This window comes from Adelges cooleyi, unplaced genomic scaffold (genome assembly GCF_023614345.1).
Source record: "Adelges cooleyi isolate 19-005CV unplaced genomic scaffold, UGA_ACOO_1.1 ACOO_flye_CR_arks_rails_tigmint_CR_PRNA_41, whole genome shotgun sequence".
Lineage (NCBI taxonomy): Eukaryota > Metazoa > Arthropoda > Insecta > Hemiptera > Adelgidae > Adelges > Adelges cooleyi.
The window spans coordinates 4,415,676-4,429,518 of record NW_026096090.1 but is presented as its reverse complement, the minus strand read 5'-3'; the positions used below and the strand labels follow the sequence as shown (position 1 = coordinate 4,429,518).

The 13,843-nt window shown below is 28.2% G+C and overlaps 1 protein-coding gene across 2 annotated transcripts in view; it reads left to right on the top strand.

The window, feature by feature from the left end:
• LOC126841928 (metabotropic glutamate receptor 2-like) overlaps positions 1-13,843 on the top strand; it is a 150,938-nt gene that overhangs the window by 26,759 nt on the left and 110,336 nt on the right. For both annotated transcript variants that reach the window (XR_007686248.1, XM_050578739.1), the window contains exon 3: positions 5,735-5,880. Coding sequence is in view for 1 of the 2 variants with exons in the window: in XM_050578739.1 (XP_050434696.1) it covers positions 5,735-5,880 (146 nt within the window). In the remaining variant the exon portion in view is untranslated. The remainder of the gene's footprint in view (positions 1-5,734; positions 5,881-13,843) is intronic.

The following is a 13,843-nucleotide window of genomic DNA, read 5'->3' as shown; positions in this document are numbered from 1 at the left end:
AGCGCGGGGCACTCCGTTTTTGGATTTTTTGTTCATCCCTTCGACTGATTTCATAGTATACACAGTGTCAAATACCAAACACGGTTCCGGGTGGGGAGGGCTAATGCGTTTTAGCCTTTGGACTTTTTAATAAGTATTAGTTTAAAATTAATTATGTATTGAAGAATTTTTTTATATTTTCTGTCGTAAAAGCTCAGTCGCTTATGCGTGTTTACAGGATAAATGTATAATTTAAAATGGATGGTAATTTTGTTTTTTACATTTTTGATTATATTTACTGTTTATCTATTATATAGATTCAAATTTAAACAACCCGTACATAATTAACAGAGTAAATATTTTGACTTATTACCTCACTGACCAATAATGAATTTTGTTTAACTACTTAGATTTGTAAATAATATACAAAACAACCACCTTACAGCAAATCTTAAAAAAAAAAAAACGTTTTTAATGAAAATTACAAAAATGTTGTTTCAATGGACATGGTCGATTTAAGTCGGATATTACGAAACGAGAATTCAATTTCATTATAAGCACTATTTTCTATTCAATAGTTAATTGTATTTATCTTGTTCGGTTATTTTCATCTTGGCTTCGTGTAATAGACTGGATAACCGCAGCGCTTGGTAACAACTAATTGATTCGATACATTTCAAAAAAAAAAAAAAATTCGTAGTACTCATTGTAATTGAAAAACCAACCTCGACTAATTTAAAAATTAGAATGCACTACGACATGTACTTGAAATCTTCTTATTTTTTTTTTGTCTAGCTGTTCACCACGTTGAACGAAATAATAAAATCTAAATAAAACTATTCATTTAGTTATTTAAATCCAAAATATGTAAATACAATTTTAAAATATGCATTAGTTTCATAAAGTGCTTACTATAAAACCATGCTAAATTACCCAATTTAAATTATTTTCAAAATTTATCACTACATTATTTACAGAAATTTATTTTATTGACAATTTTAATTAATTCTAATCAGCTAATCTGCTTTATGCGTGTATTATCTGTTAATATTCATATTTTTTGAATAAATTACTTTATTATTTCACAAGTGCATTATTTACCGGTGGTATTTAAAATAGTTCTCAGGTTATAATATGTTTATTACTTTTGGTCACGTATTAGGCCTCCTGTGATTTACGACGATTTCCTGTAGAAAGAGTTAAAATAGTTAATATTTACTTAGAAATTGCATTAAAGTAATATTATTATGAAGGCAGAATTCATAAAACTTTTGAAGACATTTATCATACATAGTTTTCCAGTCTTTGAAATGAGTTTTATGTTTATCATTTTCACAAATCATTCGGTTGTGACAATATGTTATATGGTACATTTTTTAACTGAAACCAATTTAATGGCGACTTAAACTTTTTACAACCCGTAGGTAAAATTTCGAGTAAAAGCAAAAAACAATATTATTTCTGTGGTTGAGAGGTTCCTAGAAGCAACATGTATATTAGAATTTAGATTATGATGTTTTCTTATGTAAAATTTTTCAGTGTGTGCAACTGAACGGAGATTTAAAAGTAAAATATTCATTTGTATCCTTTAATTTTGTTTAGAATTCAATATTGTTTTAGACTTGGTTTAAAATTTTAAACATAAAAGTAGAGAATTTTCAGTGGTAAGACTAAGTCAATTTCATAACTTATCAAGAGATGCACAAAACGAAATAAAAAACTCTTTAAGCGTCTCTTGATCTCTTAAGATCGACTTAAAGTCTTACCATGCAAAAATCAATTAGTCCACACATACAACTATTATGTATTAACTATTAAATACTATCTAAAAACACCAAATGAGTAAAATGTAAAAAAGTATAACACAATAATTTAAAGTCTGTGAAAGGAAAATTTCTAGGTCACAAGTGGCAATGTAGTAGATACCGTACGGCCAACCAGTGAGGCCAGTATTTTTTCTGGGCAAAAGGGTCATAATAATATAATACTATTAATAATCTAGACACGGCGAATTTGATAGGCAATTTCACTACATTGATGCGTTTAATTGAAACAGTTTTTAACAGTATGAGATAAACAGTATAAATATAATACTTTTATCCATATAAAATAATAATATTATTTGTCATGATGGTTAGTACAGAAATATTAATTTCTGTATATTTCTCCCTAAATTCTACAGGTTAACATTAATGACCCGAATGGAAAATTGTATTTTAGTACAATTTTTATAAGTTGTGTATATCTATGAAAACGTTTTATTGCAGTTAGGTTTTTATTGGTTCTAAATGATTTAATATCATTGATTATATATATAGTACTATAATACTATTTACGTGCTCAGTACATAAACGATATACTTATTTTCGAATTTCGAGTGTACGATTACAGCCGTTCATCGTAAAATAATATTGACTTGATGAACAAAATTAGGTAAATGCATGTTTGTGACATCGTACAAAACACACTACATATAGTACAAATGTGATGAGCTTCATTAGTTTTCTAAAAAACGAAATTTGTAAAAGCGCAAGTCATAAACTTCAATATTTTATTTCTCATCTATAACCAATGAATTATTTCCAGGAAAATAACCTTTGAGTTACTCGTAGCCTGCATTGTGGCAACTTCAGCAAGTATTGATGTTATTAGTAATGTTAAATGAATTGTTAGCATAAGTGAACCGATTGTATTAAAGTTAGATTGTACATACATTAGTTGTTGGATATTAAAATATAGATTTCTAAACTAGGTAAGGAAGGAAGGAATACATTAGGGATTTCAAATGTAAATTTGGAGTTGACATTATGGTAATTATATCACCACGTTCAATAAAACGAGAGCTATTTGTGAAACATTTGCCTATTATATTTACTAATTAGTAACACACACATATATGTATACAAGTTATAAAATATAAATATACTTATAATTTATAAATATATAAATTATACTTCATTTACGTACATAATAAAAAATTACGTTGACGTACTAACGATACACTTACTTATTTATTTTGTGTTTAAAAATGTGTATAAATTAAGTAGCAATTTGATATTTTTCTAGACGGATAAACGAATAAAATTGTTTCTAGATTAAAGTGCATATTTCTCCGAGGAATTGGTCACACCTAATGGACTTTTAACCGAACACAGACTTTTACTACGGAAGTATAAAACCGGATGGCGTGTACTTCCGGTTTTATATTTGGTGGGAGTAGTAGGGAAGATACAACGTCAGCTGGTTTCTCTGAGTAGCGACCTTTTTCGTTATCGCTAAATACAACGTTTAAAGCTGTCAGCTATGCTATAAAATATTATAATATATACACGAATTGGTCATGGTATTAGTTTATATACATATATATATATATATATATTGTGTAATTATCTTCAATAATAATAAATAACAATAGTTTACTTAAAATTAAAAAAATTATTCAAGTATGTAAGGATTACATTTTTTTTTAAATACGTATTTTTGAAATGTTTAAATAATGATTAAAACGAAAACGGAATTGATGTAATAAGCAAAATCTGTTAAACAAAAACGGTTATTTTGGCATAGTATTTGCATTTTAAAGTCTTGCCGTTCGTTTTAAAAGTAAGTTCGACTGCTAAAATTTGACTTCACTATCGTTTTCACCTTAAAAAAACACATATTCCAAAATTTGACCGAGACGAACTGCATGTATGCCTACGCTTAAGCTTGTCTAGTCCATTAAAAAGTAAATGGCTGTCGGCAAGTGTTAACATTAGAAATATTTCTGTAGTCGTAACTCTAATTCTATAGAAGTCAATAATTACATAGATATTGAGTTTAAGTTTGTGTTATAAGTGTATAAGCCCATAAATTCTATAAAACGTATAAAAAACGTATATACAAAACAGAACAAACTACTCGTACATTTCCATCTGTTGTAAATTATGTTGAAGGGGACCGTTTTAAGCAAGCATTCGTTTTTTTTAAACTTTAGATAAAAAGGGTGACGGCCTAATGCCCTTTTCTGCATATTACATTGTGAGCTCACAGTTAAAAGCAAAAATCTAAATGCAAATATAACGACCGTCCAAGTGGTACGACGGCGGTCATAAAAAAATTGTTTTATTTTATCATTTTTAAAACTCTCTTTATTTAAGTTCAACTTTTTATAATTTAATGCAAATTTATCAAAATAAGAATATTTTTATGCACTAACAATTTAAAAGCATATATATTGATTTTACAAAAATGTATTACCGTAGAATATTTATTTCTATTAGTACCTAGAGTAGGTGGATATGGATAGAAATAAAATTCATTTTTTTAGATAATTATTTTGTTTTACTGTACACAGCCATTAAACGGAGGGAATAATAGAACTATTAAATAAAGCCATTCTCAAGTACTTTTTTTCGTTACATCAGGTAATTTAAATTAAAAAAGACAGATGTTCATATATTTTATTCCTCAGGCTGGTCTGGTGAAACAGTCTGGTGATGTCCAGTTGTATTAATTTTTAAAATTCGTTTCTGTTCTACTTTCATTGTACTTCACTTCTTAAAGAAGTATATGATGTATAATTGTCACGTTGCAAGACGATGAATCGAATCTATACGTTTTTGTTATTCTTTCCGAGGTATGTTCTTACAAAAGTTTATTTTTGGAAAACAACCTATCATCGTAAAGTACTAATAATAATACTATAGTTCTACACAAAATAAATATATGTGCTTTGAACGTTAACAATAAGCAATAACAAATGGACGGTTATAATTGTTATTCCTTCAATCATTCAAATACATTGAATTCACTTGTACACATGTTTTATTGAACGCGTCTATTTCGGTAGTAGACCGTTATTGTATGTTGTCATTTGAAAAGTACTCATCAATAAACAGCTCGATGTAACCGCACATTTAGCGATAAATTGAATTCGATTAAAAACTAAAAACCTCCGAGCGTGATTTTACTATGTATGTTGTAAAGCATTTACTAAAGCCGTACTAAATATTATAATATATGCAAAATATATCTACAGTTGCACACCCAATTCATGCATGTAAAACGTGTGTTGGGTTAGACACATGTAAGCTCCCTCCTCAGAATCTTATAATAATATAATTATCATTCCTCGGAAACGGTGTACTCAGTACTTCATTATACAAATTGCAAACTTTCTTTCTATCTACATTATTGTTATTAGTTTTTGTTTGTTTATTTTTTAAGACACGTGTCGGATATGTCTTATACATAATGTGTATAAGTATAATGAAGAGATCCATTTTAAATTAATTTGTTAATCAAAAATAACATTTCAGTTTCAATTAAAATAAGAGCGCCTTTGTGTGTGATTGGACTTTATAGATAGGCTATAACGGCTACAGGATGATGCGAGGTAATTGTAAACAAATGAGGTATATTTAAATACTTTTTTAAAAATGTTTTAATTTTAATTAACATTCACAATCTGTACATAAAAAAAATATACAATATGTAAATAGGTTAACAATGTAAATAATGGCTTGGAACTACGAGTAGGAAAGCTATCCAGTGATAGGAACCTTATTTTTTTTAAAAGAGAACGGTTTTTAAAAAATAATGTTTTTTGAAGTTCTTTGAATTTGAATATATTGGTGTATTACACTATATTAAATTACTATATTATATAATATATTCATGTATTGAATATTCATATACTTATAATCCATGTTTTTTTTATAATAACGAATAAAATCAAAATGTAAATTGAAAGAAATTGTATTATTTTTTTTAGGTTCTATTAGCAACATCGACGACACTCAATATACTCACTGTAATAAATCACAAGTGAAAAAAGTAATATCTGGTGTAGTTGGTGCCGCTTCGAGCGTTACATCTGTCCAAGTAGCGAATTTGCTTCGACTCTTCAAAATACCACAGGTAAGAGTTCTACGAAAATAAATAAATAAATATATATATATATATATATACCAAAGAAATATATCTGTTAGAAAAAATATGCATATTGCTATTACAATAAATTTATAACATTGAAATAGTAAGCTGTATTAAATATTTAAATGTCATCTGTATTAGGTAGGCACTAAGTTTGGTAAAATATATATCGAATCTGCGTATAAAAACATATTATATAAACCTACTTAATGTCATATTTAAATACATAATTGTGGAAAAGTGTAAGTATCATAGTTTAAAACAACTGTCGTAAGATTGAAAATTCAAAATAAGAATTCAATAATACATTCTCGTTAATAGCTTTAAACAGGTCGACTGATTATATTTAATCTTTGTTTATTAAACTTTTTCACATACAAATTAAAACAGGTAAATTCTCGGACGGCGGTTACTGTATTCTATCTAATCCTTCTATCTGAAAATCGACAAAACTTATCTGAAAACCGGACTCAACGGTTAGGTTAGGTATTTGTTAAGATGATTTTGTAAATTTCAGCTTTCAATACAATGTGCAAAAAATAAATATGAAAACTTCGTATATTGTATAACTTTATTATAATAATATTACATTCTAAATAAAGGGTGAAGGTATATTTACGTTGTTAATTTGCCAGCTATCTTATAGTACCTACTTAAACTGTTTGCATAGAATATTTGACACACTTAAGAACTTGAAAATGATAATATATTTATTTACAAATACTTAAAAGCTTTGTTTATTAGTTCATTTTTGAGTTCTCGTTAAAGTAAAAAGAATAATAGTTTTACATTTAAAATCATAATTTTGTTAATAATAAAAAAAAAAAGATCCATTAAACTTTTGTTATTGCGTTGGGCTACTGCATTTTCATTGTGTACTGGTAATTTTATCCTGTCAGTTTTTTTGCGGTACACGTGTAGGTATATAATGGTTTTTTCAGAATGTTTACTTTGATAAAACATAATGTCAACGTAAAAAACGACGGTAGGCCGACACGATAGATACGGTAGCGGTATCATAAATATTCTTCATTGTTGTGTATTCGAAAATATGGTCCTCCTTGTAATAAGAAAAACGCATTTACCTATAGATATTTTGTATTCTTCGAAACAATTGTTTATATTCGCAGCTATTGAATTTTAATTACAGTTATTAATGCTATTGAGTTTTCAACAAAACTCGAGTTTTACAATAAATTTATAATTATACAACGAATCCGTCTTGAAACCATCATCTTAATTCTTATGATGGCAGTGTTTGGCCTTAAAGGCCCGTTAAGCTGGTGGTGATGATGATTATTATTAATTATAATGTATTAATAAGTGTGCGTACGTGAATTTGAACATTTACCTTAAATTGTGTTTGTTAGGTTTGCGAGTTCCACAAAGTTGGTTAAATTTCGAGTTGATTCTGGGTCGTGTCCAAGTATTCGTGAGAGATAATTTGATTGTTCATTATAATGTTGATCGTTTATGCATACATTCAGTGAGTTATGCTTGGATTAACATTAAGGGGTTTCTAAGGAATTCAGGTGAACTAACCCAAGATTACACGCGCATCTTGATTTCATTGCGTTTAATACGATAGTTGACTAATGATTTCTCGTTGTAAAATTATTGAGTTATTAATACATGTTTTGTTATCGTTAATACTAAGGTATAGTTATTTACATAATTAGAAAACCGATAACTCTAATATCTATCTTACAATTATTAGGTCCGAAGCAACGAGTAGGATACACTTAGCTTTAGATAGAAATAAAAATAACTTAAAACAATTAATGTTTTGAAACAAACTTAATTAAGTTTGTTTTCAACGTCGTCGCCCCTCACTGAATACAATCACTGATTTTTTTAGGGGGTAGAAGAGAGTGGGAAGAAAGTGAGTTAAAAATGAAAATGAAGTTGAAAAAATATACACGTACATCTGTATGTATATCTCACAATTATTAGGTCCGAAGCAACGAGTAGCCTTAGATAGAACTTAGCTTTAGATAGAAATAAAAATAACTTAAAACAATTAATGTTTCAAAACAAACTTAATTAAGTTTGTTTTCAACGTTGTCTAAGTATGCACGTTAGAGAGTGTTCAATGAACATGAATTATTCATGTCCGTGTTCATATTTTTATGCATGAACCCTGTTCATGCACATGGATAAAACGAAAATATTAAAAAAAATTACCTTTGCAGTTTTCACGTTTAAAATTCAAATTACATCGTTTACCTATATAAACAGTTATTGGTAATTTACTGTGATTTATATAAATTAAGTAGTACAATATATGTATATAAATGGGCAATAGTGTCACACGCACTACCTTCTGAGTGGACGCAAAGAAAATATCCAAAAAATACGTTGACTCAGACCGAACGTTTTTTTTTTAAAAGTTATAACGTATCAATGCTGAAACTTGAAAAATATGTAAAATATGTCGCGCGTTGTTTTGACGTTTTGGAGAAGGGGGTATTTCTTTAACTTTTCACCCTTCAAGTTATCAACCACTTATGATAATATGTTATCGAGTGACTCAGCTGCTAATAAAATAATTCCATCGTTGTAAAATCAATCATTATATAATATCGCAGTGAACTTAGAGTTCTATAAATAGTGTAGTTTTATAAAATAAAATAAAATAATCAACATGAATAAATACATTAAGTGTCTGGCTGTTTTTTTTAGTAGCATCGTAAAAATAATAATGTCCCAGATCTATACTGTGGAAATACTGCACTTTAAGTTAACTATACGTATTAGTTCAATTTGCTCGTTTCTTGTTTTTGATATTGATCACGTGCCATTTGGTACGAATACATTCTTCGTTATACATTAGATACTTTTAAAATCCTATCATACACGATGTACTACCATCTATCAAATAACATCTGTTTATAGCAGTAAAGATTTTATACGTCAAGTTATTTTAGTCATAGATGAGTAATTTGCCTGTTTTACCCTCGGCAAGCTTGTCACTCACTAGTATATGGATGACACGGACAGCGCAGTAAACAAAATGATGTTGAAACTCTATAAATCATAGCTTATACCCTTAAAAATTCACACGATAAAACAAGTATACCGACTTCGTTAATATTAGTGAACGTATTCTAACGTTCATCAATATTACAATTGTTTAATAGCGGATTTTGTTATTTTCACCTACTTATGAATTGGGTTGCCTAACAAACAAGTTAGTATATACAAAAAACTTTCATTGAAAAATAAAATGATTTAGTATTTGTGAAAATTGGCTGCGTTCCTTTCTTCGACCGTACAATAAATTATTAAGGTATACAATTTATCGCTGAAATATTTTATATAGTATTTATAGTTCTGAGAACTATAAATACTATAAAAGAACTAAAAAGGTAACACACTTTTCATACATTTTATTTATGTGAGTTTTAATTTATTTATATAAATATCAATGTGAAATATATTATTTTATAATTTCAGTAACTGACCCAAAATTGTTTGATAAATCGAGAATTGCATCAATTACATTCTCTCTATAGTTACTAATCCGTAGATTGGTTTGCAGCCATCGCCGGTGTCCTGGGCAAGTAGATCAATTATGGTTCGATGGGTTTCCGTCATCATGCGCTCCAGTCGTGTGGCCATTTCTCTAAAATTATACTAAAAAGTAAAATTAATAAAAATTCCGCGCAAAGTCCATATATTATACATAATTTTTATTATTTAATATAAATAAAATTATTTATATTATAGAGATTTATATGACACAAAATATAATACTATATTTATATTTTCTAATGTGTGTATTTTTAAATAATGTAAAATAAAATCAAATACATTTTATACTTCAGTATCATTCACCATATTTTATTAATCTTTTTATAGTTATTTATTTATTCTAAGATTAATTTGTCCATACCTCCCTGTTTAAGATTAATTCATTTTGGTCATTGTATTTTTCCCTATTTTTGTCCTTCATGATTTGAGTAATATATATTCTGCCCTCGGTCTTTCTCTCCCAATATGTCCTTAATAATACTCTATTTATGAATATAAACCTACAAGGTCTGTTAAGTTGTAAGGTGATGATCATGTAAATGAAAAACGTATTTATTTATGTATTGCTTAAGTTTTCTTATGTGTTAGCTATAATTTTAACAATATTTTTGTGATTTTATTAATGTTAATTTGTCAAACGACCAGAACGAAAGAAACTTTATTTATATACGATAACATACCATAAAAAAAAGTCTACAAATAGATTCCTATTAATGATGTTTAATATTCATTAATCATAATTCAGCTAAATTTAACTATACATTTGTTTGTTAACAAACATAATATACAATAATAAGTCTAGACGACGGTTTTACAAATATAATTAATTTGTCGTTTTTGCTGAATACCGTAGTCGTTAACCCTGAGTAGAATTAAATTTAATATTCTCCGATGTGAATTATATATCACCGGTAGAACAATGACACAACTGCAATATTTTTTATTTTACAGGAGAACCAAAAAACCAAATTATTTTTCACTAAAATGTTATTATAAATGAATGCACGATTAATTATTACAACTACAGTTCCGTCGATCTACCTTATGCGTTCGCTATATCTAAACACATTGAAGCATTTAGTCCAGATTACAAAATTTTGCAGTTGTGTCATTGTTCTACCGGGTGGCGATATCTAGGATTGTATACTGTTACCTTTCGGAAGTCTTGGGAAAAAACATAATAGATATTTTTAATGAAAGTAGTCAAGCGTATGTGTTTTTCTTTTACAAGCAGAAAAACAGCGAGAAATAATATTTAAATAAAACAATAAATAAAAAAAAACAACAAAGCAAATCAAAAGACGGAAGTCACTATTTTAGATGATATTACATTGCAAAATGATAAATGATAACACATTCGTTAAAAACATTTCAATAGAATCTATTTGTCAATAAAAATGTCAAAGTTGTTAAATTATATTCCATGTAGATTCTATTTGAAACAATATAAAAAACACACATTTTTATATTTACGTTATGAAATAATTTTCAAAGTATTTTAAATATTTTATTTTATATTGCGTTTTGCATTGATTTTTATTATACATTTTCAACTTCAACAGGTATTAAATTTGTTGTTATATACATGTTTATATCGAAAATTGTTCATAATCATAATAATAATAATCACACAACACTTAATAAGCCTGCCTTCAAGATATCTTGTGTTTGTTTTAACACTTGGCCATGACAGATATTGTCCGTAAATTATTATCTTTAGTAAACTAGTGCATATAAACTATAAGACCTCCTAACTATTCAGTTTTCTTAAGAGAAGTTTGGAATTGTTTAAGTTTGTTAGCTCTGAAGTATTTAACATAATATCCTATAGAACAATGTAAAAGTTTTGTATAAAACTAGAAAAATCTCACGCGGAGATTAAGTATCATTTCAAAACGTTAAGTACTTAACGATAGAAGTTAGCTTTGATGTGATAATTCTTTATTTTTAGTTTTTTATTAGATAGAGTTAAAAATTTTAAATATACGATTTATCAATATCAAATAAAAAAAATATCCAATAGAGATTGATTATTTTCAACTATTAATTAACCGTATTTAACCATATTAGTGATTATTTTATATTGTATTGCACAATTATAATAGAGATAATTAAAAAATTAATAAAATTTCATCGATTACATTTTATAATTAAATGACAATATTACTTTTGTAGAACATAGTATATAGTTTAGGTAACATGTTTAAAATACATTCGTGGATAATATTTTATTGGACAGATGCCACGCTTTTAATATTATATTTTTTTCAAGCACAAGTTATCGTAGAAAAATATAATTAATATATTTAAATACCCACTAAATATAATACCCATACTAATGTGGGTTGTTAGAGTGGCTGTTAATTCTGCTATTAGTGTGACGGTAATGTCTGGACAAAAGGGTCGAAGCACAATCGAGTCTGTTTATCAGTATAAAAAGTCAAAATTTAAAAAGTAATACGATTTTCGTATTCATAATACAATTTTTATATTTTTAAACCTTCTATTGTGTATGATTTGAAATTTATTTATTAACATAATTCTTAAAAACAATAATGTGACCGAGTAAATAGTTTTGATATAATAAGTGATTAAGGCCGGCAATTCGGGTCGTGGATACGCCTGGCGAATAAACAACAAAATTAAGTATTTGGTTAAATCTACAATGCTCTAAACCGCCAATGATGTCTTCCTAAAAGTGATTATAGATATTAACTCACGGCTTGCTGCATTAATTTCATATGGGTGTCTATTTTACGATACTTTTCAGGTCGATTAAAATATTATTCTTGATTCTTTTATCGCTATCGGAGAAAAATGTATTTTTTGACATTTGTTGTTTTTAAATCGCTAATCGGGTTTGTATTTTAATGATCCATACATAAAATATATCCAAGCAATATAATATTACTAGTTTCAATCTCGATTGAATAATGTAGTTTTTGAGTGCATTTACAAGCACTTACAGATCGCACAAGATAGTGGGTTAAGGCTGTAGACATTGAAATAATTTATTTCTTCTGTAGTTTGCACACCACCATCAGATCGAAACAGAATCGTCCATAAATCTTGGCCGTGACGGTATATACCTGTTTTGTACTTTCCGATTATTGCATATGTTATTGATACAAAATGGATGCATTGTATTCGAACTATATAGATTCTCATTAAAATTCCGTTAGCCTTGCTTGATAGATAATTAAAAACGTATAAGATTTGTTTGATTTTTAAAAATAGATATTATTTAAAAAAGTTAAAAGGCTGGGTTATTAGATTATAATTTAACATTAGTTATAGGTGCTATTAATAGTTTTGCTAATTACTTAAAACGTATATTTAATTTGATGTATACGGGTTAATGAATGCATATTTCATGAAAGGAGTTATGTGTGAGAGGAAGGGGTAGGTTAGGAAGTTAGTGTTAGACCTGCCGAGATCGAGGTAGCGTTTCGGTGGCGTTTAAAGAGTTTTCTTTAGTTTTTGTAATAAGTTTCATTATTAACGATAAATCTTCTTGTATGAATAATGGTATTGTAGAGATTGAAGAAAACTGTTGCGTGTGGAGGTTAAAGACTTAGGCGGCCGTATCTGTGTATTGCTCTTTGTCTTTTTTATAGTTACTTTTTTCAATTATTTGGATACGGTCGCCTAAGTCTTAAACTTTCACACGCTACAGTACTACAACCTCTAACTGCAATATCATATTTTTTACGTTAAGAATTGATAAAAGTGACGAAGGAGACAAAGAACTATAAAATAAATGTATTTATAATAATACAAAATATTATTCATAGGTGTGTAGGTAGGTTAGGTTAGGTTTTTGAATTTCGGTGAAAATCAGCAAGTTGATAAACGTATATTAATTTTACATTGAAAATGAGTAAAGATGATCAATTTACGAGTACATGATTCTGTCAGTTATTTATTATTGGCGTTAAGTATGCTTACGCTTTATCGATGAGCTTAGGTTAGAAATTATTAAACGTTAGCGACCCCTGGTCGGCTGTGATAAAATATATGATATTTTGTTATTATTTTTAAAGTTATTATTATTACTATGATATATTATGTAAGTAAGTAATATAAGTAATATATTGTTTTATATAGAGTCGTGGCGAGAGCGGAATTGGCGAAAAGGGTAGGTGCTCTCGCTCTTTTGGTCTGAACAACGCGGTCGTTTTGTTAGCCAACGACAGGTATGGACTTTACCGGCTATATTATGATCGGTCGACGTTGTGGCGGGGTGTATCCGACGGAAAATTGGTTTTTATTTCTTTTCAACAGCCGCCGCCACGTTAGTTCACCGTGATGTTCGAGGGTGCTTTCGCTGATTATTCGCCGCGGGGATATTGCTATGCTAGTCACGTTCGTCAGAAAATTAACCTAGCATCCGCAGCGTTGTCGTCGTCTATAG